General features: G+C 37.6%; 1 protein-coding gene across 1 annotated transcript in view; it reads left to right on the forward strand.

The window, feature by feature from the left end:
* Positions 1-24892, forward strand: part of TBC1D5 (TBC1 domain family member 5) — a 350320-nt gene that overhangs the window by 301645 nt on the left and 23783 nt on the right. Inside the window, exon 20 of the mRNA XM_068404675.1 lies at positions 12297-12396. Within this exon, the coding sequence (XP_068260776.1) occupies positions 12297-12396 (100 nt within the window). The remainder of the gene's footprint in view (positions 1-12296; positions 12397-24892) is intronic.

Below are 24892 nucleotides of genomic sequence, written 5' to 3' on the forward strand. Positions count from 1 at the left end.
TAAATCAAATTTGACAACATATGCTATTGTCCCCACAAGCAGGCAGAAGCAACTGTTACTGTTTGTGATGTTTGACTGGCTTGAAGTTAGTTATGAGTACCCCTACAGGTTAGAAAATTAATATATGCCATTATTTTCAATTAAATAGGCATCTTCTCTACTGATTTAGGAGCCTGATTTTAAGTGTACAAGCTTGTCAGTTTTTCTCAAGTAGAAGTAGTATTAAAAAAAACAAAGAGATGATAAAATAAATACTAGACAACCACACAAAAAAAATCATGCATGCAAAAATTCCCTTGAAGAAAAGTATGCCTTTGGTGCACAGTACACTTCTTGGAGACTTTTTTTATTCCCATATATCTTTTTCCTGACTATTATTTTTAAAATCTCTTCAAAAGGTTTTAAGCGAAATATTTGTCAGTCTGTACTTACCCATGCCAAAGATTTATTTGGAAATACAAATGCTATGATGAAATGTCCTTTTTTAGTTAAGCATCATAAAATGTGCTCAGAATAAGTTATCGTCTGTTGTACAACAGCCAATTGCCTGATCAGTATGTTGGATTTGTTAGACGTAAAGTTAAAGACGTGATAATTGTTCTTGGTGCCATTAAGTTTAACGAACTTCAGTGCCTTAACGTTTAACCGCAGTTAATACTGTAAGGCATTTGTCTGTCTTTGATGTGATAGGCCAATTCAGACACCTGGAAAATGCAGATTATTTAGTGCTTGTCTAATTTTAGGGATAGATGAAAAGAATACTAAATTTGAGATGCTGCCATGTCATGTGAACGGAGTTCGTAGAAAAACCTCTGAGATATATTGGAAGTGTGATTCTTTTCTCTGTTTCCTTCCTCAGGCTCCCACAGCATGCTGTAACTCAAATGAAAGAGCTGAAAACAGTACAAGGAAAAATAAGCTGCCTTTTAGAATTTTTTATTAGAAATTCTTGCAACTTTCATATAATTTAATAAAACAACAGCTGTATGCATGAGTGGCAGCTGTGAATCCTAATGCTCCTTATCTTTTTTGGAGTGATTCATTTCAGGGGAAAGAAACTGTACTGTGATAAAAACAGGAAGTTAATTGCTTAGAAGAAAAAAAGATGAATAAAACCCCAAGTGGCTCTGCAGTGCTTTTTCTGTCATATTATGAGCAATAACATGTATACAGAACAGATCTGTGGGGCCATTTGGAAGATTTTTAAAATGTCAATGTAAACTGTTGTATTTCTCTGGTACAAGAGATTCAGATACATGCAGCTGAATTATGCTTACCAGTAACCTGCACAGAAGCAAATTAGCATGATGTAATTTGAAAGAACGCAGTAAGAACGTATAAGATTATACTTAAAACTGTCAGGGAGAATTTTAAAAATACAAAAATCATGAATGAATGAGACTATCGGCATTGTTTGCAAAAGCATCAAAGTGACTTAGGAGCCAAGAAGTGTGATCCTTCACTCCACAGCAGCAGTTACAGGGCTTGCTCTGTGCATCCTCTTTCCACACCTTAACCATGAAGTTAATGTTTCAGCATCCCAGTGGCAAAGGAAAAAAATACATCTGAGGATCTGTGTTGGTGGTTTGAGCAGCCCTTTTTTCCTTTTCAGTGGAAATCTCATCCCTTCATCCTGCTCTTTTAAGATAACACCACAAAATTACTGCCCATTTCTGTGAAGAGCTGAGACCTGTGGTGAACTCTCAATGAAAACATGGACATGGATGAGAAACATCTCTCTAAATAAGGCTATTGTTTTAGTTGTTTGTGGTTTTTTTTCAGTGGAAAGGGTTTCTATGTTTGGGAGATTTTTTTTTCCACTGAAATAAATTGTAGGCATGTGTTTAATAGCTCGATTCTTATTTTTGTCTGTGTTTGGTTAAATCAAATCATTCCCTATAAAAATAACAAAACTTGTGTTTCTGTTCTTTTAACAGTGTAGTATTAATGATGTATATTTACAGTCCCTGCATAATTACTGTACTTAAGTTTTACCCTTCTTAAACTCTGAACAATGTGATCAGACATTCTAAAAACCCTAAATAATAAGATCCTGCTCTGGTCTGCATCCTCAGTCATGTTAGGGATCAAAGGTCAAATACATCAAGCCTGAACAGAGATGGGGTTACTGAAACTTTTTCGCAACTGATGCTTAAAAAAAAATTAACTGAGTATGAGTTTAACAGAGTGTATACTTTGAGAGTCCTTCATAAAGGACTGTGTATGTTGAACTGTGTGTATATTAAAATGCTTATTCAGGCAGCAAAATTAAGAAACGTAATTACATAAGTACATCACACCTAATCAACCATTTCAATAACATTCAACCAAATACTTTAGTAATATAATATATAGCATGGAGCATGAACTTTATTAATTGCAGAATATCTATATGTTAATCATTCTGTATCCATATGCATTCAAGAATACTTACCGCATTGTTTCAGAGAGCTTTAAAATCATAAAATGGTGGGGTTTTTTCCTCTGCTCACATTTCTCTTACATTTGCTCTCGTGTGCTTATGCAGTCTTAAAGGCCAGCAATGTGTGTACCAGATAGGCAGAAAGTCCATGAGATGTAATACTGAAACTTAATGGAGGAAATGGGATTCTCATTCGCGTATGTGTTTATTTATAGTTATTTCCAAAATACTTACAGTCATTCCGTCTAAATTAATAACTCAGTTTTATTATTTATGAAGAAATATTCCAATAGGATAAAGTCAACAATGTCAACAGCAGCACTGAGAGAAGCCTTTTATCAGCATTTCTGTTCAAAGGGATAATTTCTATTACCCTACAGCTCTTTCTGTTCTCATCTGTTCCTTTACCAAGTGAAATACTACCCATTCTCTCAGTTGTTCAGTGCCTACCCATCCACAATCAGTTATGCAAAATGTTTTGCATTCCATCGATCTTCCAGCTTTTTGTGGTTTTTGTTTTTAAAATGTCTCCACAGTCCCATGGGGCAGTACCAGCAGGTGGACTTGTACAGGCAGGAGGTAGATAAGTCCCACATGTCTTGTGTCTGCTTGAAAAAGAGTTTTCTTTCCATCCCTACTTGCTTTGTCTCTAGGCATGAGCTTCCTCCATTATTCATGCTTATCCTTCTCCATCTTCCTGCTAAGGAGAGATTATTTGATCATAGGAGTAGGGTATTTTTAAGAGAAAACTATGCCCAGGTTAGATGAGAAAAACTCCTGCCTGTGTGCCAGTAGCACAGTTGCTGGTTTCTAGCTCTGCAACAGTGAGGCTGGTGCACCTGGAAGCTATTCCAGTAATAGGTTCGACAGTGGGAGCTGCTTTGGAAAATGTCCAAGCCCATGGTCCTTTGCCACTAACGTCTCCAGGCAAGGTGGGACATGGCGAACTAAGCTGAAACCCAACAGCGCGACCCTGGCAAATTGACTTTGAACTGTTTAAGATGGAAATTCAACAGCAGGACCTGTTGTTTAGAAGCTGTGAGCCAGAGTTTCAGCTATTTTCAGGATTTTAATTGAAATGAAATGGATCTCTCAGGGGCTAGGGAGATCCTCTGAGGCTCTATCTTTCACTTTCTTCCAAATGTCACTATATGTAAATATTTTTACCTTTGTTTTAAGTGACAATAAATCAAAAATAAATAATTATACATCAACACAATGAAACAGATATTTTGCCTCAAAGTCACTAATCTTCTTAGTAGAGATTATAAATAAATATTGCTTATAAATAAATATTTTTTACCTTGCTGTCCTCATAAAACTAGAGGGCAAGGAAGAGGGACAGAGAGTTATTCTAGTTTGGAAGAACAGGAGAAATAGTTGACCACAAATTCTTATTTCTTATATTTCAGAAAAGCTACAGATACATAGTTCATTAAAATACACATGTATATATATTTCACCCATTTTCAGATTTTAAAAGAGTAAGAAAAATATAATTTTTCTTACATTTAAAAAGTGTGGGTCTCCTTGAACAATGCTAACTCTAGAGTGTTAGAAATTTGAATGCTGGAAGAGAGACTTCCTGGGTCATTAGCTATTCTGAATCAGAGTTGCAACTCTTTCAATTTTGTTCGGTTTCGTTCGCTGTTTTTTTAAGTGCAGGAAGGCTGAAATTTTTATTTATTCATTTAATTCTTTACCAGTAATCTGTTGGTTCTCTTTACACATGCATAACGTGGGAAAGCATTGCGCAATGCCACCCCTTTCTTTGTTGTTGCTGAAACCACATAGAGGAAGTCAAGATTGTACTAATGCCCAAAAATATGTGCCTTTGCAGGTGAATGCCTTCTAGCATTTTAGTTTATTGGCAAATTTGTCTTGGTCTCATTCTAGTTGAACATTTTTATCTGTATTATAAAATTCCTTTCTTGTTTTTGATACTTGTTTTCAATCAGAGCCCTCTAAACAAAATAATTTCATTTTTTTTTGCAGTATTGGTATATAATCTGATTTAGCTTGGCTCCTAGGAGTCACAATGAATATTTTCTTGACCTTTCTTTCATCCTTCATTTTATTTTCTTATTTTTCTCAGTTCCGTTACCCCAACCCTTCCAGAGGGATGTCACGGACATATCTTCCCTAAAGATTATGCAGTGACAGTTTTCTTTCAGTTTTTAAAGTAGATAATCTTCTGAATTTACTTCTTTCAGCAGAAAAGGTTGCATCGTGCTCTGAAACATTTTAGCTTTGACAGCACTGCATTTTGAACCTAGGCTTCTAGGATTACTTTTTACCTCATTCATTTGTGCTTACTCTTATGTACTCTGATGGATTTTGAGACATACAGTACTACCAGAGAGCAAAATTCCCACATTGGAAAGCAAGAGGTCAAAGTAATAATCAAGGCAGAGAAGACAAGAGAGAAAAAGAAAAGTATGCTTCCATAAGTTTTGTATTTCCCTTGTCCTCCTCTAATGTGGATAACTACACCGCCATTTCCTTCATTAATCTGACAGAAAGCCTGTTTGTGCTTTAAGGATCCTGATACAGGAAGGCACTGAAATAAGTACGTAACTACCAGCAAGTAGAAAGTCCTATTTGCTACTCTGAGCAGCTATGCCTACTAACACTAAACAGTGAAATTAAGAGAGAGTTTAAATAAAAGGAAAGAAAAAAGGAAAGACATACATTCCCACTTAAGCTACCTCATACCATCCTGGGATTGTAGAAGCAGTCTGAGTTAAAATGGTGTAAAATAAAAACATAACTCAAGTTCACTGTGCATGCAGTCTGAAGGAAAAAAATATATGTTTGTAGGATTTATCTGAAAATACTGTGCTTAGAATATTTAACATTGCTGAAAGTATATTCAAAATAATAAAAAACTTGCAGTTGTGAGCATGTGAAGAACACAACATGAGTAAGGTGTATTTGGAAATATATTAAGCATGGGAATACTAGCACAGGGACACAGAAATACTGGCAGGTAATGGTTTAGCACAGGAAATCAGTACATAACCTCTGCTTCTGCAGGAGTTAGTACCCGAAGGCAGTGTCTGAACTTCCTTGTGTCCTCCCAGGGCAATATGTTAATATCTGTAATAATTCCAATATATGCAAACATTTCACAAGTAGCAAAACTCTCAATGTAAAAGTGACAATATATATTCCATCCCTGACTCTGATATTCTTGGTGAACTTGCATCTAATCATTTCATAGCCCCTTCCACGTAGAAGACGCTTTCCCTGAACAGCTGCAAAGCAAATGCCTTATGAAGACTCTCCTAAAAATTCCACCTTTCCATTGACAACAGTTTGGTTGCTAACATGCTGAAGCCATGTCTATAAGAGTGACTAATATAGCCATATTGTTTCCATGTCCTCCCCATATGTGTGCCTGTAGCCATCTGTTGTCTCTTGGCTTACACTGTTGAGTCCTTCAGAGAAGCGAGTTTTTTTCTTTATGTTTGTACGGCACCCAGCAGAGCAAGGTCTTGGTCCTGATGAGGGCCCATGAGTGATACAATTAAATAATAGGTAAGTTAAATTAGTAAATTGAATAAATCAAGGTTTTGTTTTACATTCCACTGTATGTAATTCATTGTTCAAAAACAGTGGTTTCTGGCTTAAATGTCAGGATATGCTGTAGACTATTCTGTGGCTGGCATAGATCGTAAAAGAATCGTGGGGGTGTCAACCAACAATCAGTTGTCAAGGGTTTGAGATTAAAAGGTTAAATCTTGTATTTAATCGTTACATAAAAAATGAAAACTAAATAAATTCTCACAAAATGGAAACAGTAACTACTGCTTTTTACTCCAGGGAAATTTGAAGAAAATTCAATGAGAAAGCAATTTATGCCATGCATCTGAATCTTGTTTGACATGTAAAATGCTACCACTATCCAAAAGGTATACTCTGTGTATATTTTATGAATAAGCACTTAAGTACTGGTAAGACCCTTAGCAAGGCTCTGGCTTCAGGATTTCTTCGTATCAGTCTCATTTTTCCCACTATTTTCCTCTAAACATTTCAATACCTCATCGGAATTATTTTCTAATTTGCCAAGAGTTCAGGGGATTTTTACTTAGTGCTCTTACTATGAATACTGAAAGAACTGAAAATGTGACTGGGCAGATTAATAAAGGTGTCCTGGTTTTGTGGGGATAAAATTTATAGAATCAAGTTTCTGTTACATTTTGTTTCAGTTTGTGGCCAGCCATGGTATGGTGATCAAGGCCATTAGCAGTGAAAGCCAGGGCAGCTGACCCAGGCTGGCCCACGGGTGTATTCTGTAACATTAACGTCAGGTTCACTATAAAAGGGAAAGATTTGCTCTACTTTCTTTTCCCCTCCCTCTTTCTCCTTCTCCTCAATAACTGCTATCCCTGGAGTGACTTGCCACCACTCTCTGGGCTAAGTATAATTTTGTGTGTTTTGTATTAGCATCGATATTGGTTTCTTTATTTTATTAAATCTATTCAAATTTTAACCCATGAGTCTCCCTCCTTTTCCCCATTCCCTCTTTCAGTTGGGGAGGGGAGACTGGGTGATAGAACAACTGCTTATTGTTTAGCCCAGGGTGCAGGCTAAACAGAGACAATAGGGAAGGAACTACCAAAAAAACCCCCACCTCTAGTTCAAGAAATCCCTTATCTACTTATGTGTGTAGCCTGGGAGAGTATTCTGGGCAGTACCATTACATGTTTATATCATGACATACTTTTTTCATTACACTTTACCCAACCCATCATTGACCAGCATCAGAAATGATACTGGGAAGACTGGACCATTCCTCCAATGCAGTTCTGTCACTTTTTGTGTTACATTTTTAATTGCAGCATTATTGCTTAAACACCTTAAATACCTTTAAGTACTCTTCTCTTTCAAGGTAGTTTATTTTCCGCTGCACTTAACACATGGTGGCGCTGCCAAGTTAATTCATACTCAGGATTCAGCTTTGATCAGATCAGATTAAGATGAATGGAGTTTTGCTGTTCTGAGCATTCATGAATGTTGTACTTGGAAGTATATTGTAAGCCCTTGACAACAGAATTTACTCTTCCTTGAGTTTCTACGTGAGTAAAACAGACAAAAGGAGGTTGGAATTAGCTGATCTTTAAGGTCCCTTCCAACCCAAACCATTCTATGATATGACTTTATGAAAAATACAATTTTTGTTTCATTTACGGAACAGTAAGACTGAAAACTAAATGTTAGTATAAAGGAAAGACATTACAGTCCTGATTTTGTACATTCATATTCCCTGTTTTCCAGGCCTTATACCTCTGGGTTAAGCTGCGTGTCATGTATTTGGAAGAAAACTTGTTTAAACTGATTAAAAAAAAAAAAGGTTGAGAAAGAGTGGCTTGTGCCAAAACTATATTTCTTCAGACCTTGGCTTGTGTAGGATGCTAAATTCCAGTGCCCTTACCCATGTCTGCAAACCTTATTGCATCTTGTAAAGCAATGAGCTGTAAAAGGATAGGATTACAATGTCAAAAATGTAAAACTTTCTGTAATCTGTTCTTGAAGGTGCTGACCACTTTCAGTTAGTCACAGCTGTTTTTCTGGAACAGTAAAATTTAATGAAAAACGGGGAATGGTAGAGGCATCGCTGACCTCATTACAAGCTCAAGAGAGAAGGAAGGATATAAAAAATTTATTTCACTAGCTGTCTTTGTAAAGGTGAGGAGACAGATGAAAGGAAAGGTAATAAAAAGGGAAGAGCGAGCTTCGGACAAATGGAGAGCACAGAACTGTATAGATTGGGGAAAAAATAGCAAAGAAATGACAAATAGTTAGTCATAAAGTAATTAGTTTTCATGGCAAAAGAAAAAAAGGAAATGTAACAATGTAAGCAAAGGTCTGGATGTGGATAAGAAGAAAGAAGAATATGAGAAACATAAATGTAAGTCAAGTTTTTTGCAGATTCAGTCTTGCCACAACAAGGAAAATAGTTGGAGATGTGTATATGGAGGCTCTCAAATAGAGTCTTGCTTTGACTGGACACATAAATACTAGCCTGCTTTATATTGTTACTGAAATGTAAATCAATATGGCATCATAAATAATCTACTTCCTTTTCATTCTCACGTTCAGTTCAGGATGTTATTCAATTCAAGATGTTACTGATCATCTGTAAGGCTCTACATCATCTGGAATGTTGAAGGTGTGGAAAAGTTTTTTGAGGACCCTGGGACTAGATATTCAGAAAGTATTATTACGTTGTTTTTCTGCAAGATTGCATCATTCAATTTGCACATTTTGGTCTCCCTTGTCTGATGCAGTGATTCCTTTGTTTAATTTGCTGCTTGATTTGTTTTTCTTCCTCATAATGCAGCTCCCAATATTAGAAAATGTTCCGCTTATGTGCTTTATAGGGCATGTTGTTTGGTAAGTTGACATTGATTTTTTTTTTATTTTGGTTAGTTATTTAAATGATTGATTTTTATTTTGTGGTCAGCTGGTTAACCTTTGAGAGCTGTGGCTGAATGAGTCTGAATCACTGTTCACATGTTTCTGGTACTGTGTGTCAGATCAGCTGAAAGGTCGGTTTCTCAAGGAGCATAGACCATAATGTTTTTCTCTTGACTTATATTTGGCCTGTTCAAAGAATTTATAAGTCTCCGTTCATGCATAAGAGAGATCAAATCAGCACTGCTATTTGTACACAAAATAAAAATGGTATCCAGGGTACTCACTTTCTCAGTACAGTGAAGCACAAAAGTTGGCACTTAGAGAAAAGCACAGTGAATACTGTCTGGACAAGAATCGAGAGCATCTGCACAATGCTGGCTATAAATCAGTTGTTTCATCTGTTATTGCTAAAGAATTTTACTTCAGAATACTGAAAAATTGTCCTTTTTTTCTGAGAGGCTTTGTGATTTTGCTGCTTACCTTTACAAAACATTAAAACATTCATAATTTGCAGAACAATTTTAGAAAGATAGTGTGAAAAGATTAGTCTTAGAAGTGTTGATTAGAAGAGACCTCTGCTCAAGCTGCTACTTGGAGCAGGACAATCACTGACGTTGGATCAGGTCAGTGACTTTGAAATAGAAACTCTTGACACTTCTACGAGTAACCTGTTCCAGTGCTGCACTGCTCTCTAATGAAGAATATTTTCCTAATGACTAATTTGAACTTTCTGAGGGGCAGTTTTGGGCCACAGTCCCTTCTATATCATCTGCCACTACTTGGGAAGAGTTTGGTTACATCATTTTTGTAGCTCTATCTAGTTGCAGGCTCCCAGCAGATCCCCCCTAGGCTCCTCTTTGCCAAAATAAACAAGCCCAGCTCCCTCAGCCTGTCCTCTAGACCTGTAACCATCATAGTAGCCATGCACTGGACTCTTTTCAGTTTCTCAGCATCCTTTCTGAACTGGAGGCCCAAAACATTATTCAAGGTGAGGGCTCACAAGCACTGAGTAGAGGAGGGTCATGACTTTCCTGGATCTGCTGGCCACATTCCTCCTGATGTAGCCCAGTGCACTGTTTACAGTATTCATGATAAGAGAACTTTATTAGTTTGTAAACAACTCAGCCACTGTAGCCTCCAGATCCTTTTCAGCAGGCCTAAAACACAGCAAGTTCCTTCCCTGTCCACACTGGTGCATTGGGTTTTTTTCTCCTCAGGTGCAGAATTTTGCAGTTACTGAAGTTCCTAAAACAGAAACCTCAAAAAGATTTCTTTTGCCTGGGGTTCCAGTGTCTCACAGTGTTTCTGAATTGAAGTTCTACCAATCAGCACGGCAGCCACACCTCCCAATTTTGCATCATCTGAAAATCTACTGAGTGTGCATTCTATCTCCTAATATGGTCTGTTGATGAATAGTCCATTGGTCACTGTGCTCATTTGCAACCACCAACTGAACATCAAACCATTGACTACTCTTTTAGCTTGGGTGTCTGACCAGTTCTCAGCCCACCTACAATCCTTTCATTCAGCCTATGCTTCATCATATTATAAATTATGATGCTTTTGGAAATAAGTGTCAAAAGCCTAACTAAAGTAAAAGTGTATTGCATTCACTCCTCTCCCTTCATCTGCATGGCCAGTCATTTCATCATAGCAGACAGACGGATTGGTCATTGTTTACTTTTCTTGATTATTGTCTTGTTGTTTACACATTGTGGAGTATGTCCTCTTGGAATCAATTTCCAATTTTTCCAAGGCCTAAGGTGAGGCCAACCACTGTGTAGTTTCTTAGATCCTCCTTCTCACTTTTCTTTAATATGGATGTAAAACTAACCTTTCTCCAGTCATCAAGCACGTCCTTAACAGCAGTGATTTTTCACGAATGATAGCCAGTGGTGTTGCAATCACATAGTCAGCTTTTTCAACACCCATGGGTGTATCCCATGTGGCCCCATGTATTTGAACGCATACTGCTGCTTCAGGTGTTCACCAGCCTATTGCCTCCCTAACTCTTAGCCATCACTCTCCTTCCCAAACTGTACATGCAGAGATCTGGGAGCAGACTTGGCCCAAAAAGGAAGAGGCAAAAATGGTATTGAGTGCTGCACCCTTTTCTGTATCATCTATAATTATCTTATCTCTGCTAGTAAGGAATAGACCTACATTTTCTTTGAAACTCCTTTTGCTGCTCTCATAAAGTTCCTTCTTGTTACACTTTAATGTCCCCCGTTAATTTTAGCTCCAGATGCATTTTGTCCTTCCTAGTTTTGTTCCTGTGCCCAAACAACGATTGTGTGCTTGTCCTTTGTTTTCTGTCATTGTTTGCACATATGTGCTATTCATTTCCACCATTTCCATCTCCATATGTGCTTTTCCACTTTTAGTTCATTAAGAATCTCCTTACTCAGCCAAGTGGACCTTCTGCATACCTTGCCCGTATGTGCTGCTTCCTCATGTATTTCTGCAACACCACAAACTGAGGCCTCATGCAAGCAAGAAACCTCCCTAGTTGATGAGTCTGGCGGGAAGAGAGTCACCAACCGCTCACTGTCACTCATTGCTTTCTCTTGGTAGTGCTCTGATACCGTGTCCAGCCTGAATTCTTCCTCTGAGGGAGCTTGTTCCTCCCCTCTGGTGCCTGGGCCCTGCACCACTGGGCAGCCCTCCTGCTGCCAGAAGTCACAAGCTTCCAGTTTCCACCTTCTTAGGAGTGCATGTCTTCTTCCCACTGTGTCTTTCCTTGGTTGCACCTTCCCTGTCTGTTGCATAAGCTTTTACACCTTGAAAGATCCTGCCAATCACCTGTTTGTTACCCCTGATGCAATAAAACACACTTGCCTTTTCTTGCAGCTCCTCACCTGCTGCTGCAGCAACTACAACAGAGCAAACCTCCCTCCGGGGAGGTCGCCCTCAGGGGTCCATATGCACAGAGGTTGCCACATTACTACCAGTGACAGCAGGGGCAGGGGTTATGTCTTGTAGCAAGTCATCACTGTTGGGTGTTGTCTTATGCAAACAGCACACCTGGGTCTCTCGTGTGTCAAATGCCAAGTTAACTGTCTTGTTTATTTGCACATCCCGCTGGCAGCGCTCCTTGGTGCCCTTCCTGAGGGTGCCAGGTAAGTCAGGAACTCCAAGTGCGTTCACTCAGCCTTGTGCAAGATTTCCCACTTGGCAGGCAACATCTTACACTGTCTGTGAGTTCCCGGCCACAGAACCCTCCTTTGTGAGTGAACAATCAGATTTTTCTACTCAGAACAATTCTCAGAGAGAATTTAAAAGTCTTTTGATAAATACAATTGGAAGGTGATTCTCTTTATTTCCAAAATTTCTTCAAGATCAAAGGAATAGGAGAAATTAGAAGATGTCTAAGCGTGCCAAGGGTTAGCTACCCATTTTACTGTGTATCATAAAAAGGTGGTTTTTAATGCTAATAACCTCTTAATTTCAGGAGGAGGAATTGGAGGCCCAGATTTCATTTCTACAAGGACAACTAAATGACTTGGAAGCCATGTGCAAATATTGCGCAAAGATGATGAGCACGCATCTTGGTAAGTGCAGTACCCTGTATTAACCTGTAAATCTTTGCGAAGGCTCTTTTCATGTTTGTATTAGAACTAAAATAATATTTATGTAGTACAGTGCATATTATTTTATAAGCCATGAAGAAGATTGAATTGATGTACCCAGTTGTTCTATCAAATGCTGCCAACCACTGTATCTTTATACTGTCGGACTTTTAAACATGGGAGTATGATAGCCACTTATGATGCTAAAAAAAAGTAGAGGCATTTTGGCACAGATGTCCTTTGTCTGCTCCTAGGATTTCTTGTATTGTAAGAGACATGCTGGAGCTCACAGCATGTGAGCTTACACTTTTTAAGCCCATTTGCTGTTCAGCAGTCCCAGAATGATACTTGATGTGTGCAGTGATAGTTTTATAAAATTCATATGCTTTCATTAAATATAGCATTTTCACAATTTATGCTGTTCACCTTCAGTATGTAAAAATGTGTTACTATAGGCTGGCTAGTTTGTCATATTTTGCTCAGACTAGGAGAAATATAGTAAGAAGTTAATACACTGGGAACAGAATCAGCAAAGACTCCAATCTAAAATTCGACTTACATATTACCAAGACAAATCAGAGAAAGTAAACAAAAAGCTTCAATCAGTTCAGTTGTAAATATGCTTAGCTATGCTTTATTAAAAGCAGCATTTTTAAACTGTGTTGAACTGAACTCCAAAAGTTAGTGTATTTCGTTATGTGAAAAAGCACTGTTGTTAAGAAATCAGGGCACAATTGCAATAATTTTGAGGTTTATTTATAGCCTGCAACATCTAAGCAAAATAAATTAAAATTGAATATTTCAGTGGGAAGAACTAAGTATATACCTAAGTTTGCAAGGTCAAAAAGATCAGATGTAAAAGTCGTATTGTATTCTTTTATGTGAGTGTTTTAGTAGCCACTGTTATGAGCCTAGGGAAAGCTATAAATACTGTGTTATTTGGAAGTTTGGAATCACAGCCTTCAAAAGCCAAGTGTAAACCTCTAACCTCAACAGCTTTAGTCTGATGTATTTTATTGCTTCTGTGAGGGCACATGAGCAATGATGAGACCAGCAGCAAGCAAAAGGGATAAATTATTAGCTACTGAAATGATGGGGAAAAGATTACTGTGTCAAGAAGAAGAGCTGAAGTTTCTTTCCTTTAGGAAAGAAGATGACGAGTGTTTATAAGGGGTATCACTTCAAGTACAAGTGTAAGCATTTCACCAGCTATGGCTCTGGACTAGAGAGCAGAATAAACCCAGACAAAGATACTTGAAGTAGTCTGCCTTTTGGCACTGGATCCATGAAATGAAAGCAAAAGATTTGTGATAATATCCAGGTGTTAAATTCTTTTTCCCAAATATATTAGAAACAAAAACATTTAGGGCCAGTAGTCTCCTGAGAGCATCGTGGAGCAGTTTCTTACCCTCGCAGGACAGGGAAAGCCATCCTCTATAGAGCTTTGGCTGCAGGGGTGCACCAGGTGTATCGTGGCACCCCTGCAGCACTCTCGGAGCCTTACAGCTTGGTTTCTTCTAAGTCCCACTCCCTGTACTTCTTAACAATATTCCTGCATGTCTTGTCAACATCATGGGCTATTAACTTTGTAAATTTGGGTTACACTAATGCATTTAAATCCTATAGAGATTAACAGTTACACACGATAAACAGAGCACAAGAGAGACTGACATACCACCAACCTTCACAGCTTCTGCGCTTGTAGCAAACTGATGAGGTTAGGTATCCCTGAATCAACCAGCAGATGATCCATGGGAAGGCAGGAAAAAAAAAACACCAGGATTCTCACTGGTCTGACCTGTGCAAAATCCCTTCTCACCTGAAATCTGTCCATCACATTCATCCTGGTGATCTGAGCAGCACATGCCAGCAGGCTGTCCAAGAAAGTGGATTCTCTATAGCATCACAGAACACGCCCTGAGGATTATCTCCAGTGTCCATCCACTGCTCAGGGCTTCAGGGAATGACAGCAAAATAAAACTCAGAGCATATCTGGTCATTTCTGGGTTAAGGGAAAAGTTAGCAGAGGCTGCTACTGCACCCGGTCTGATTCTCCCCCAGGTACCTCTTACCCATGAAAATTGCTTCATTTCAGAGACCACAGAACAGATAGTGATGAGTTATATCACTCCTCTTGTAATCTGCCAGGACACTTAACCTCAAGGATATTACTTCTTCCTGTGAGGCTGAATTTTTCTGACTTCATCACATAGCTTTTGGCTCTTGTAGCATTCTTGATAGCAAGGTTGAAAATCCTCATTTAACTTACCTATACGCAGTGATTAAGTAATCTCTCAACACTGTCTTTGTTAGGTAGGACACTTTCAGATTCATTTTATAGGGGCTGCTTTTTAGACACAATGATTTTTGTGCTCTTCCTTTGAATTCTTCAGGGTTTTCATATGCCTTTTGAAGTGGGTTAATCAGATCAGGGTATGTTGTACTAGCCCTGGGCTCAGCAAAGTGGTTACTTAGCAAAGGGAAGATCATCTCTCTACTCTTACCTGGCATTCCTCTTTTTAAACATTTTTAATGCAGCATCACATTAGTGCTCTTCGATACAGAGATAGGTTGAGGTGATAATCCATTATGACCTTTAAAATTTGGTGAATCACAGCTTTCTAAACAGACGATTTTATCCTGTAGGTAAAATCAGAAAATGTTTATTTCCGTATGTGTTCCTTGCATTTGATTATCTTAAAATTCCCTTCTTGTCATTTGGCTTTTTAGCTGAATAATTCAGGTAACTCTGCAATGTACTCTGTTTTCTGTCTCTGAAGACTTAGCCATCATACATTTAATAGTTGTCTAAATTATTGATAAAAACATACGGATATGTAAAAATTGAGCATTATTCCAGAACTAATTCCTTTAACAAAGAGTTAGACAACATTTTAAAGAACTATCAATAAGTCAGTTTTTAGTCTAAGGTGTGCCTTTTAAATTTGATAAAGATTCTTATTTTTTAAAAAAACCACGTTTTTTTAGATTGACATTTTAAACAGGTTTTTCAGACATTATTACTCAGAGAATAATCTTTTTCCTGTATTGACTGCGTTATATTTGCAGGTCACTTTTTATAAAACAATATTAATTCAAGCTTATAAAAATGAATATCCAGTGACCATTCACCACAGAATTATTTAATTTGCACTATAAATAAGAATGTCAAATAATTATAGAATGTTTTTTGTGGTTTCCAGTGAAACAATTCAGATTTTTTTCGCCATCTTTTCTCAGGATCTTTCCCTTACAAGGGGGATCCTGATGACAGTCGGGGCAGTTACTTCATGACAGAGATGTCATGTGTTGTAGCTCCGAAATGATCAAAATAACCATCAAGTCATCTATTCTGTTTTGAATCTCTAGTAATTTATAATCTCTTTATATAAAATCCAATTATACCAAGTATATTTTTATATTATGTCTTTTTAGAAAACAATTTTGTTTAATTAAAAAATTGGGCAGAATTCTCCTCTTTCCCATGTAATGAGATCACATTTCTTTACCAAGAACATTTCTTGGTAAAGACTATAGGTTTCATCAGGTATCTGCTAATACTGCATTTTCTTTTCATAGAGCAGGAGGAAAGACCAGAGGGATAGAACGGCAGTTTTTATTTTGTTCATATATTCAAAGATGCTTTCATTAAATGTTTATCTCCTTCCGCAAATAAACCACACAGTGTAGCACACAGCAACGACATAATTAACAGCTTGTAATATCAGGGGATGTTACCATGGGAATGAATGATGGTTCTGAAATATTACTACTTAGCATTATGTGTAGAAATTAGAAATAGGCTTTTGATTATGAAAACAGAGGAAAGACATTCTGTGATCTTTGTCTACTTCTTAGGGCTGTGCATTAGACAGAGCTTTAAGAAGAACTGCTAAGGTGGAATGCCTTTTAATGCCTCCAAGGACAAATGTTGGAATTTTTGTATATAAAAGGGACAGATAGGAAGGCAGATTTTACTTCTGTTGCCACCCTTTTTCACAAGCCTGTCATGGCTTTCAAAAAAAAAAAAATTCCTGTGTTCAATTTTTCCATTAATGAAATGAAGGTACATCCAATCTTGTAAGACTGTCCTGGGGTTTTGTTCACAATATAAATGCAGAATATTACTCAGCTCATAGTGAAAAAGTATAGTTGCCATAGCTATTACTGCTCCAGCATCATCACAGATACATTTTCTTGATGTTACTTTTTCACATACACTGGCCTTTTTTAGGGAATAATATTGTCCCTGGTGCCTTCAGTAATATGGTAATGTTCTTTAGCATTTTTCTTTCTGTGAGGTACTTTTCTGTTAGTGCATATAAATATGTCAAACCTCAGAAAATTCAGGAAGCTGTAATATACCACTTAAGTATTACAATATTATAACCCATCATAATGTTATTTACTTTTTGAAGAATTTTGATTGTTTCCTCCGTTCTTTCACTATGTGGAAAGAAAAGCATCAAGCTAGCAAGCGCATTCAGAAGAATATTTTCCCTGGTAAATATGACCTCTGTCTGATGTCTTAGAGCAGATCATGAATAATTTGTCTAAGAGACATACAGCCAAACATCACTCAAAAGGCCCCACGGTATCCACTGGAAGGCTCCTCACTTGTCCTGCACATTTGACATGGAACTGAGTTTGAGATGTTAGTTCAATGTTGAGTCAATCTGGAGGGTCTCAAAGAGCAAAGCTTCATTACGTCCCAGGCTCAAGCCAACACAGCGCTGTAAAATGGCAGTTCAAGTGACACCAATTAATGACACTGCCATCTGACACCTTCTGCTATTTAGCATCTCTAGGGTTTGGGGCATGTCAGTACTGGCCCAGGATTAAAGCAGAGCCTCCTAACAAAAAGGAAATCAAAACCCTGGAGAAGTATCAATCCTCCATAGGCAAGTAGTAATATGAGAGATTGTGAAGGTTGTTTATGAGTTTGCCAGTTTTGTTCCAGAGAGAAAAGTGCTGAATTTTAAAATGTCATCTGTTTATAAGGGACAGGAACCAATCCATCACTCTTCTCTAAGACAGAAGAACCTACCATTTGTTTCTAACAGAAACATAGTTTCAGACCTCCAAGTATATGAAAGTTTACCGAATAATTACACATGTAGTACAGGAAGTCCTTTTCATGAGAGGCAATTTAAAGGAACATTGGTTCAGTATTAACTTGGATATGGGGATCTTTATATAGAAACTGTTCTTTTTTGATGGGCAATTTATCAGGTTATGAAAGTAGAGAAACTAAGGTTATTCCACACTTGCTTTTGCTTAAGGGCAGCACTATGTAAATGCAGAAGGTTGCTTCCTTAGCTAGCTGAGATTCAGAAGCAATTTAACTGCTTTCTTACAGCATAGAGCCTCAGCTAATAAGCCCTGCAGACTCATACCAGCTCTGCAAAGAGTTAGCTCACAGAGTTCTGCACAACACCCTAGAATATGTGCAAAGATACCCAGTTATATAGAAGAAATATAAGTCTGCCTGGTTTTATTAACTTCATCTTTGTACGGGTACTGCTAAACTTGAGCTAGCTGCTAGAGAGACATTCAGGTGGGTCTCAGAAATACCTTGCTCAATATCCAGGGTTTTAAATCACTTCTTGGGTTGGAGGCAACGTCACAAAAACCTCTAAGCTCTGACCTGCATCTAGTAAGTTTATGCTTAAGCATGCTGGCTCTGCCAAGCCGAAGCAAATAAATCCTTCTCTGAGCTACCCATACAGGGCTCGTTGGGTTGTCCTTAGGTGACTTCTGCTATCTGTGATATGTTGCTATGTCCTTCACCAGTGTTCCAGTACATCTCTGCCCCTCCAGTGTGGATTATGGAAGGGACATGGAAAGATGGTGTTTTCATCCCCCATTCTTGTAAACACCACCAGCATTCTGCCACTGAAATGACACACCAGCTTTCAGATTTCATAGGTAGCCTGTAGATAACTGTACATATTTATAAAATGCCCAGAAGTTACTGCATCACAGTAACAAAAAAATGAAAGCTAGTCTTTTGAGAGCTCTTTGGATGGGATCACAGGACGTGTCCGTGCCACAGCCATCAGGCAATGCTGGCAGTTGTGAGATTCATTTACACTTACGCTGCCTGACATCTCCCAGACAAATATGATTTGGAAGACTCATTAAACACAGTTCAAAACTACCTTTTCACTGTGATTATTGCAAACACCTTGAGCAAGAAAGTAAAAATATAAAAATACAGGAATAGAAACTTACAGGATATAGTTGCTAGTATAATTTTAGTTGTTGTGTGAAATAAATACCGCCTTTAAAGGCTTAATTAGACTGACTTCATCCATCCCTCCTTTAATAGTCAATGCAATCGTTAGAAGGATGCATTTCATTATAAAGATCATTTGCAGTGGGGGAGGGAGAGGAAAAAGTTGACTTAGCTGCTCATTATTTAGGTACAGATATATTGCCCAATACAGACCTGGATGCAGTACTTGTTAAATCTATGCAAGATAGTACTGAATGCTTGTTTTATGTATCATGTGATGAGATGAAAGGTTATGACTTATTTGTAAGGATAAAGTGAAATGGAAATTATTCTGCTGCCCTGGGTTGAAATGAAATACTTCAGCATTTGTTGAGGAAGTAAGTGCATTAAATGAGTTCTCTTATGCTTGGGACATAAATAAAATAATCCATAGTTTATAAACCCAGTGTGATTAGAAATGCTATAAGTAAAAAGACCACATCAAACACAGCCCCATGAGTCTAAGGGGGTTGCTCCTTTTGTTAAGAATAATGATGTAAAATAACTTATGAAAACAGCTTATAAATAAAGAACATGAACAAGTTTATTAAACTGAATACAGGAATACTGGGAAACAAATATTTGTTGTATAGCATGCCTCTGTCTCTCACTTCTGGTCATGATATATGTATATGTAGCAAGAATAAAGTGTAGTTCTTCATGCCCCATGAATTTAAACCACCTTTTTGTCCCTTGAGGGTAACTCTTAAGGTCAAAAACACACGGTTCTGCTGATAGAGCGCTACTTTCTTTCTACAACAGCTGTGCCAGTCCTGAGAGTCCAACTGTGGTAGGCACCTACAAACCCTTCATCCTGGCAGTCTGGATGAAGAAGATATTAAAATGCTGAAGCTTACACACCTCATCATTACCTAAATTAACACCTTTCTCTGCAAGTTTCAGCAAATTCCTGTCACAGTGTTTACTTCCATCGTCTACTTGCTTCCTTCTGTTTGTGTGGTGAACATCTCCCTGCTGCTGACAGCCACTGACAATCCATCCTTTCCTTCCCAGCATCTCTTAGGCAGTGATTTCTCTTCTGGTGTCAGCTTTAGAGGAATAGAACCTTGACAGAAGCTAAATTCCAGCATGACTGAATTGTTAATTTCCCCATTATTTCCATAAAGGTGTTTGGCACTACTATAGCTGAACCTTACCATAGTTACTGTTTTGCTTATTATTATATTCTTCAAGATCCACCTTTAATTTAAATCATTATAGCTATGTTGTAACCAACCAGGTGAGCAGGGGCATATATGATATGTTTCTTTTGCTCTTCACACTTTGTTCAGCCTTCCATGTTCAGAATACATGGCATCGTTAGAGGAAGGGCACAGAGTTACTTGAATGATGCCAGACAACTATTTTCACTGAAGAGGACTGCGGTAGGTAGATGGACCAGGTGACCAGAGCAGCAGCATGACTCAAAACTGTACAGAGGTAGCAAACAGAAAATCAGTACATTTCTCAAATGCAAAAGATATTCAGAAGTGCAGGGAACAAAATCAAGGCAAACAGAGGAAAATGGCTTTTCTTTAACATGCATTTCTAATTATTTTTATAAATGTGAATGTAACCACACTTCACAGCTTGGGTTGACTTGCTTTTCAGTTATAATCCTGGCACAAATCCAGCACTACTGTCAGTAATCCACTCCTAAGGACTTCTGAATAAGTGGTATAAATATGTCTCAGGGCTCACAATGTCTTTTTTTTAAAAAAAAACTAGTTTAAGTCAAAGCTAGTGTAAATTACAATCTCTTCTACTAAGCAAATTCATTTCTGACATCCAACTTCTCAGGCAAAAAAATAGAAATTGCAGTCATCTCATGCAAAACGCAAATACACTCCGTGGATACTTAAAAAGTTTTAATAGTGTAACACTAATTTTGAGAGTACTGCCCCGTCTCCTCATGGCACGTTTGACACTAATATGTTCTTTTATTACAGAAGTGCCATAGGTTAGAAACAAAGGTTTGTATGAACAGAGAGAATATAGTTAATAGACTGAGATTTCTTAAATGAAGGAATAACCACAGGGTAACCATAAAAGTCTCAAAAAATTACCAAAAAAAAGTTATACAATACATGTGAGTAATTAACACAAAATAGTTTGAATGAGACAGTGAGGTTTAGAAATCACCCCCATTCCTTCTTCCCTGCCTCCTGGAGACACTTCAAGTGTCTTTGCTATATCAACCTCTGTTCTTAAAAAGAACTGAAAAGTCCTATAGTTGTAGTCAGGGTCCATAATTTCTTTGTGTATGCTACTTGAAAATTGAAAGCGCCTGTTTTGAACTGCTTATTCCTTCCTAATAAAGAGTAATCTTTAGTTTTGATGCTTTAACTTTTCTTCCAGGTTAGAATAGCTGTAGGAAACATACTATTTACTGAGCAGCAGCCACAATAATTACATTAGTAACATGTATTGGATGTCAGTATCAATTGTCTTCACTGATGTTCGGTTCACCTCAGAAGAAACAAAAACTATCCAAGACTTAAATCATGGGTACTCTGTAGATTTTAATCTGAAATAAGTTGCAACATCTTTTTTTTTTCCTAAGCAGCAGCACAATTTGACCAGCTTCATAGCACAGAGAAGTGTGGATGTTTTTTAACTGAGAAATGTAAACTAACCTTTTGCATGCTATATTTTAACCAATAATTGTCCAGTATATTGCTGTTTATATAGGCAAAACTTGCACAGACTAAAGTCAACCCACACCCTCAATGCAAGTTATTCGCTTATGGTTATTAAATATCAATTAACCAGGTAAATATTTAAACAATTTAATGTTGATGTATGTGATCCAAAATGCAGAAGTTGTCTGAGGGGTTAATATACCTTCTTTGACCCTCAGTTTTTCAAGAATAAAGTATGCAACAGTAGCCTTTTATAATGAAGCCTTTACAGTGGAAAAGAGCATAAAATGCAACAGCGTATACTTATCTTACACACAGAAATAACCTGATGCATAATGCTTTAATATCACATGAGTTTCTCCACACAGGTCAGACACTAAAGCTAACTGGAATGAAATAATTTGTGTGCTTAATTGTTTCTGTAAGTCCTCACCATAAGAAATTAGGTTGACAGCAAAGTAGAAACTAATAACTGCAGCAGTGTTTTTCATACAGATAAGGAAAACTCTAAACAATGATCAGTTAAAGGAAAATACATGGTGATATATTCAGAACTATTTATTAACACAGTTTGAGATAACGTCATAATTCTATACTGGAGAAAATTATCTCATAGAAAGCTTTAAAAATGCCTTTCAGAGTTTGTTGTCATTTATTGTATATATGACATGCATCATAGAAAATCTCTTAAGAATGTTTTAAAAGGAATTTCAGGCATTTATGGATGTTTGCTTTCAAAACTCTCCATCTATCCAGGTTTTTATGTAGTGTTTACCACAATGGTATTTAAGTAAATCATTCTGCTTGTAAATTCAGGAACAGTTTAATGAGTTCAGCCATACAAGAAGTACAAAACCTTTCATTTTCGAAATCTCTACGTGAGCTGCAATAGCTGTCTTTTACACAACCATAGCAATGTTAAGGTGTAATTCTGCGATTTATTGCAGTATGAAGGAAGTTTAGATCGTAAAGAAGTGAAAATGTATAGTTTCCCCTTAGGAAAGGTTTCCGTTTCTTATGACTATTAAGTTTGTCACTTATGCAGAACAAATACTTATTTGCTTGTCACTTCTCACCAGAGTAATTTCTATTTCTAGTGCATGTAAACAGCAACAGGAAGAGAGTAATTCTGCAGAAGAAAAGAGAGAAAAAAACTTGCTTTGAACTTTAGGAAAAATACATTGTTTGGAGGTGCTCAGAGGCTGGTGGTCCTAGTAGGTGTTTGCGGTCACGGGTTAAGAGTTTCAGTGAGCAGAATGGAGATGGGGGAATATGGAGCACATGATGTCTACACAGACGTCATTTGTCTTAACGATGATCAGCACTATATGTTCATGTAAGGAGTGTGGGATGGTACCGTCTATTGTCACCATCAGGGCCAAAATTTCTCCAAAAACATTAGCTCTGAATAGGACAAGCACTCTCTGTCACCTGCTATGGGAGGCATGGTGCCCGTGCTCTTTTGGATTCTCTTTGAAAGCACAGGATGTCTGGGAATACCCTCCTGTCCTGGTACACCTTGGTACTGACACGGACATAAGGTATATGTTAAGTATGATTTGTTTATCGTGTGTAAATTAGAGTTCATGGTTAAGAGTGATCTTGCCTTTGAGCAAGGGATGGACAAAATGACTTCATGACCCAACCTCATTTTCTCAGCATCTGTGATTCTATGCATTGCTCTGAGTTGATGGTTAGTGACTTTCTACCACATATTTCTTTGATGTCACAAGCATTACCACACATTAAATCTTGATAAAGTGTTGGTGCTCCACATATGACGCATGCATGTGAATCAGAAGTATATACTATACAAATACATATATGGAAATATATTCAAAAATGCAATACTTCACAAAGAATTTAATACTTCATGCTTTTAAGATCCTTAAATTCTTAACACTCGAATGTTGCTAAGTGATGCTTTTAATATAATGTGTAATTGTCACAATAAGAGTTGGCACTCATAACGAGATAAATGAAAGTTGGGCTGCTTAGTGGTGTTGCCTTCATCAACACTTAGGTGACAACCTCTATAGTTTGAGAAGTAAATTTAACTCCTGACATTTGTATATTTAATGCTGGAAAGAAAATGCAGTATTTGGAAACATCCTGAGCTGCATTATTAAATAGCAATATCACTATGTCATATAGTGTCGTCTTTCTAGAAAGGCCACAAACCACTGTCAAGTTCTTGATTTTCTGTCCAATTTTAAGGAGAGAGCATGTTTTCTTACTCAAAGTCAGATCAAGTTCAGGTAGGAAAGAAGTATTTTTTCTGAAAAGAGAGAAAAACTGATTATCAGAAGCTGGATTCCCAGTCCATCCTTCCAGCCCTCTAATGTTAGTGAAAAAGCAGTCTTCTATCACTGGTATACTGTGCAGGAAATGTTGGAAGCATTTTCTGTAAACTTGATTTCATAAAAACGATCATACAAAAGGACTGGAATACGAGTCCAGAGAGTTGACTGTGCCTTGACATCTATGGGAACCTTGGGATTTTTTTGCTTTCCTTTTTTGGAAAAATAAGGAGATGAATTAATACACTCAGCTCTCCCTTACTGCTGCCTACCTTAGCAATGAGAAGGTACTTACACATTCTGAGTTTGAACTCTCTTCTCAGTAGAGGAAAGCAAGAGTGAAAAAAAGTCGATTTAACATGATTCTGGCACTGTCGATTGTTCACAAGTCATTGATCAGGAACTAGTAGTAGAAAGGCAGCGTTCATAATAAAGCTTTCAGCTAGTTCAAGTTAGCTCCTCTGAGCAAGAGTCATCTTCCTGGAAAGGCCCCACAGAGACCAGCTTAAAATAGAAATCATTAGGAGAGAGATGCACTGCAAAAAGGCAGTGGTACAAGAGAAAACAAAGAACCTAAAAGAACAAGGATGTTAAAGTTATTCCTGGGTTCAGTTTTCTCCACCTCCATGTGATTTTGTGTCAGTATAAAGTTAAGTCTGCGTTGTGCTTCCATCCCACAGGGCTGTAGCTCTGCCTATCTCACAGCTCTCTGGTGGAAGGGAAAAGATATGTCTGTCTTCCAGATGGACAGGCATGAAGGGATGCCTGAGAGGACCTTGTCTAGTTTTCCCACTCATTTAACACAGCTTTGGGTGGGTTTCTTGCAGAATCTGTATTGAATGCATGTGAGATTTCAGTGAAAGTTACTTTACTTAATAAGACTCTGAAATAATTAGGCCAAGCCTAACAGCTCTTCCACATTCAGAGAGGAAGGTTTTGAACAGCCCCTTTCCCTGGCTAGGGAACTCAGCAGTGACTGCCCACACCATCATGCAATATGTACCAGTTCAGTCATCAAAGAGCATAAGCCTTCTCTAATTTTCCTGCTAGGAGCTGCTGTGAATTATTTTCCTCTTTCATCTTTGTACAGAGGAAGATAACATGTCTTCAGTTTAAATTGTAGAAATTAGGGAGAGGAAAAAGAAATCTTAATTTTTTTAAAGAACAGTTCTGCGGTGAGTTTGCACATGAACTTATTTATGATTTGGGGTAACTGTAAGAGCAAGAATGAAAAATACATTTCCTCTTAAATCTTCAAC

The sequence above is a fragment of the Nyctibius grandis genome, chromosome 7, assembly GCF_013368605.1.
Source record: "Nyctibius grandis isolate bNycGra1 chromosome 7, bNycGra1.pri, whole genome shotgun sequence".
Taxonomy (NCBI): Eukaryota; Metazoa; Chordata; class Aves; order Nyctibiiformes; family Nyctibiidae; genus Nyctibius; species Nyctibius grandis.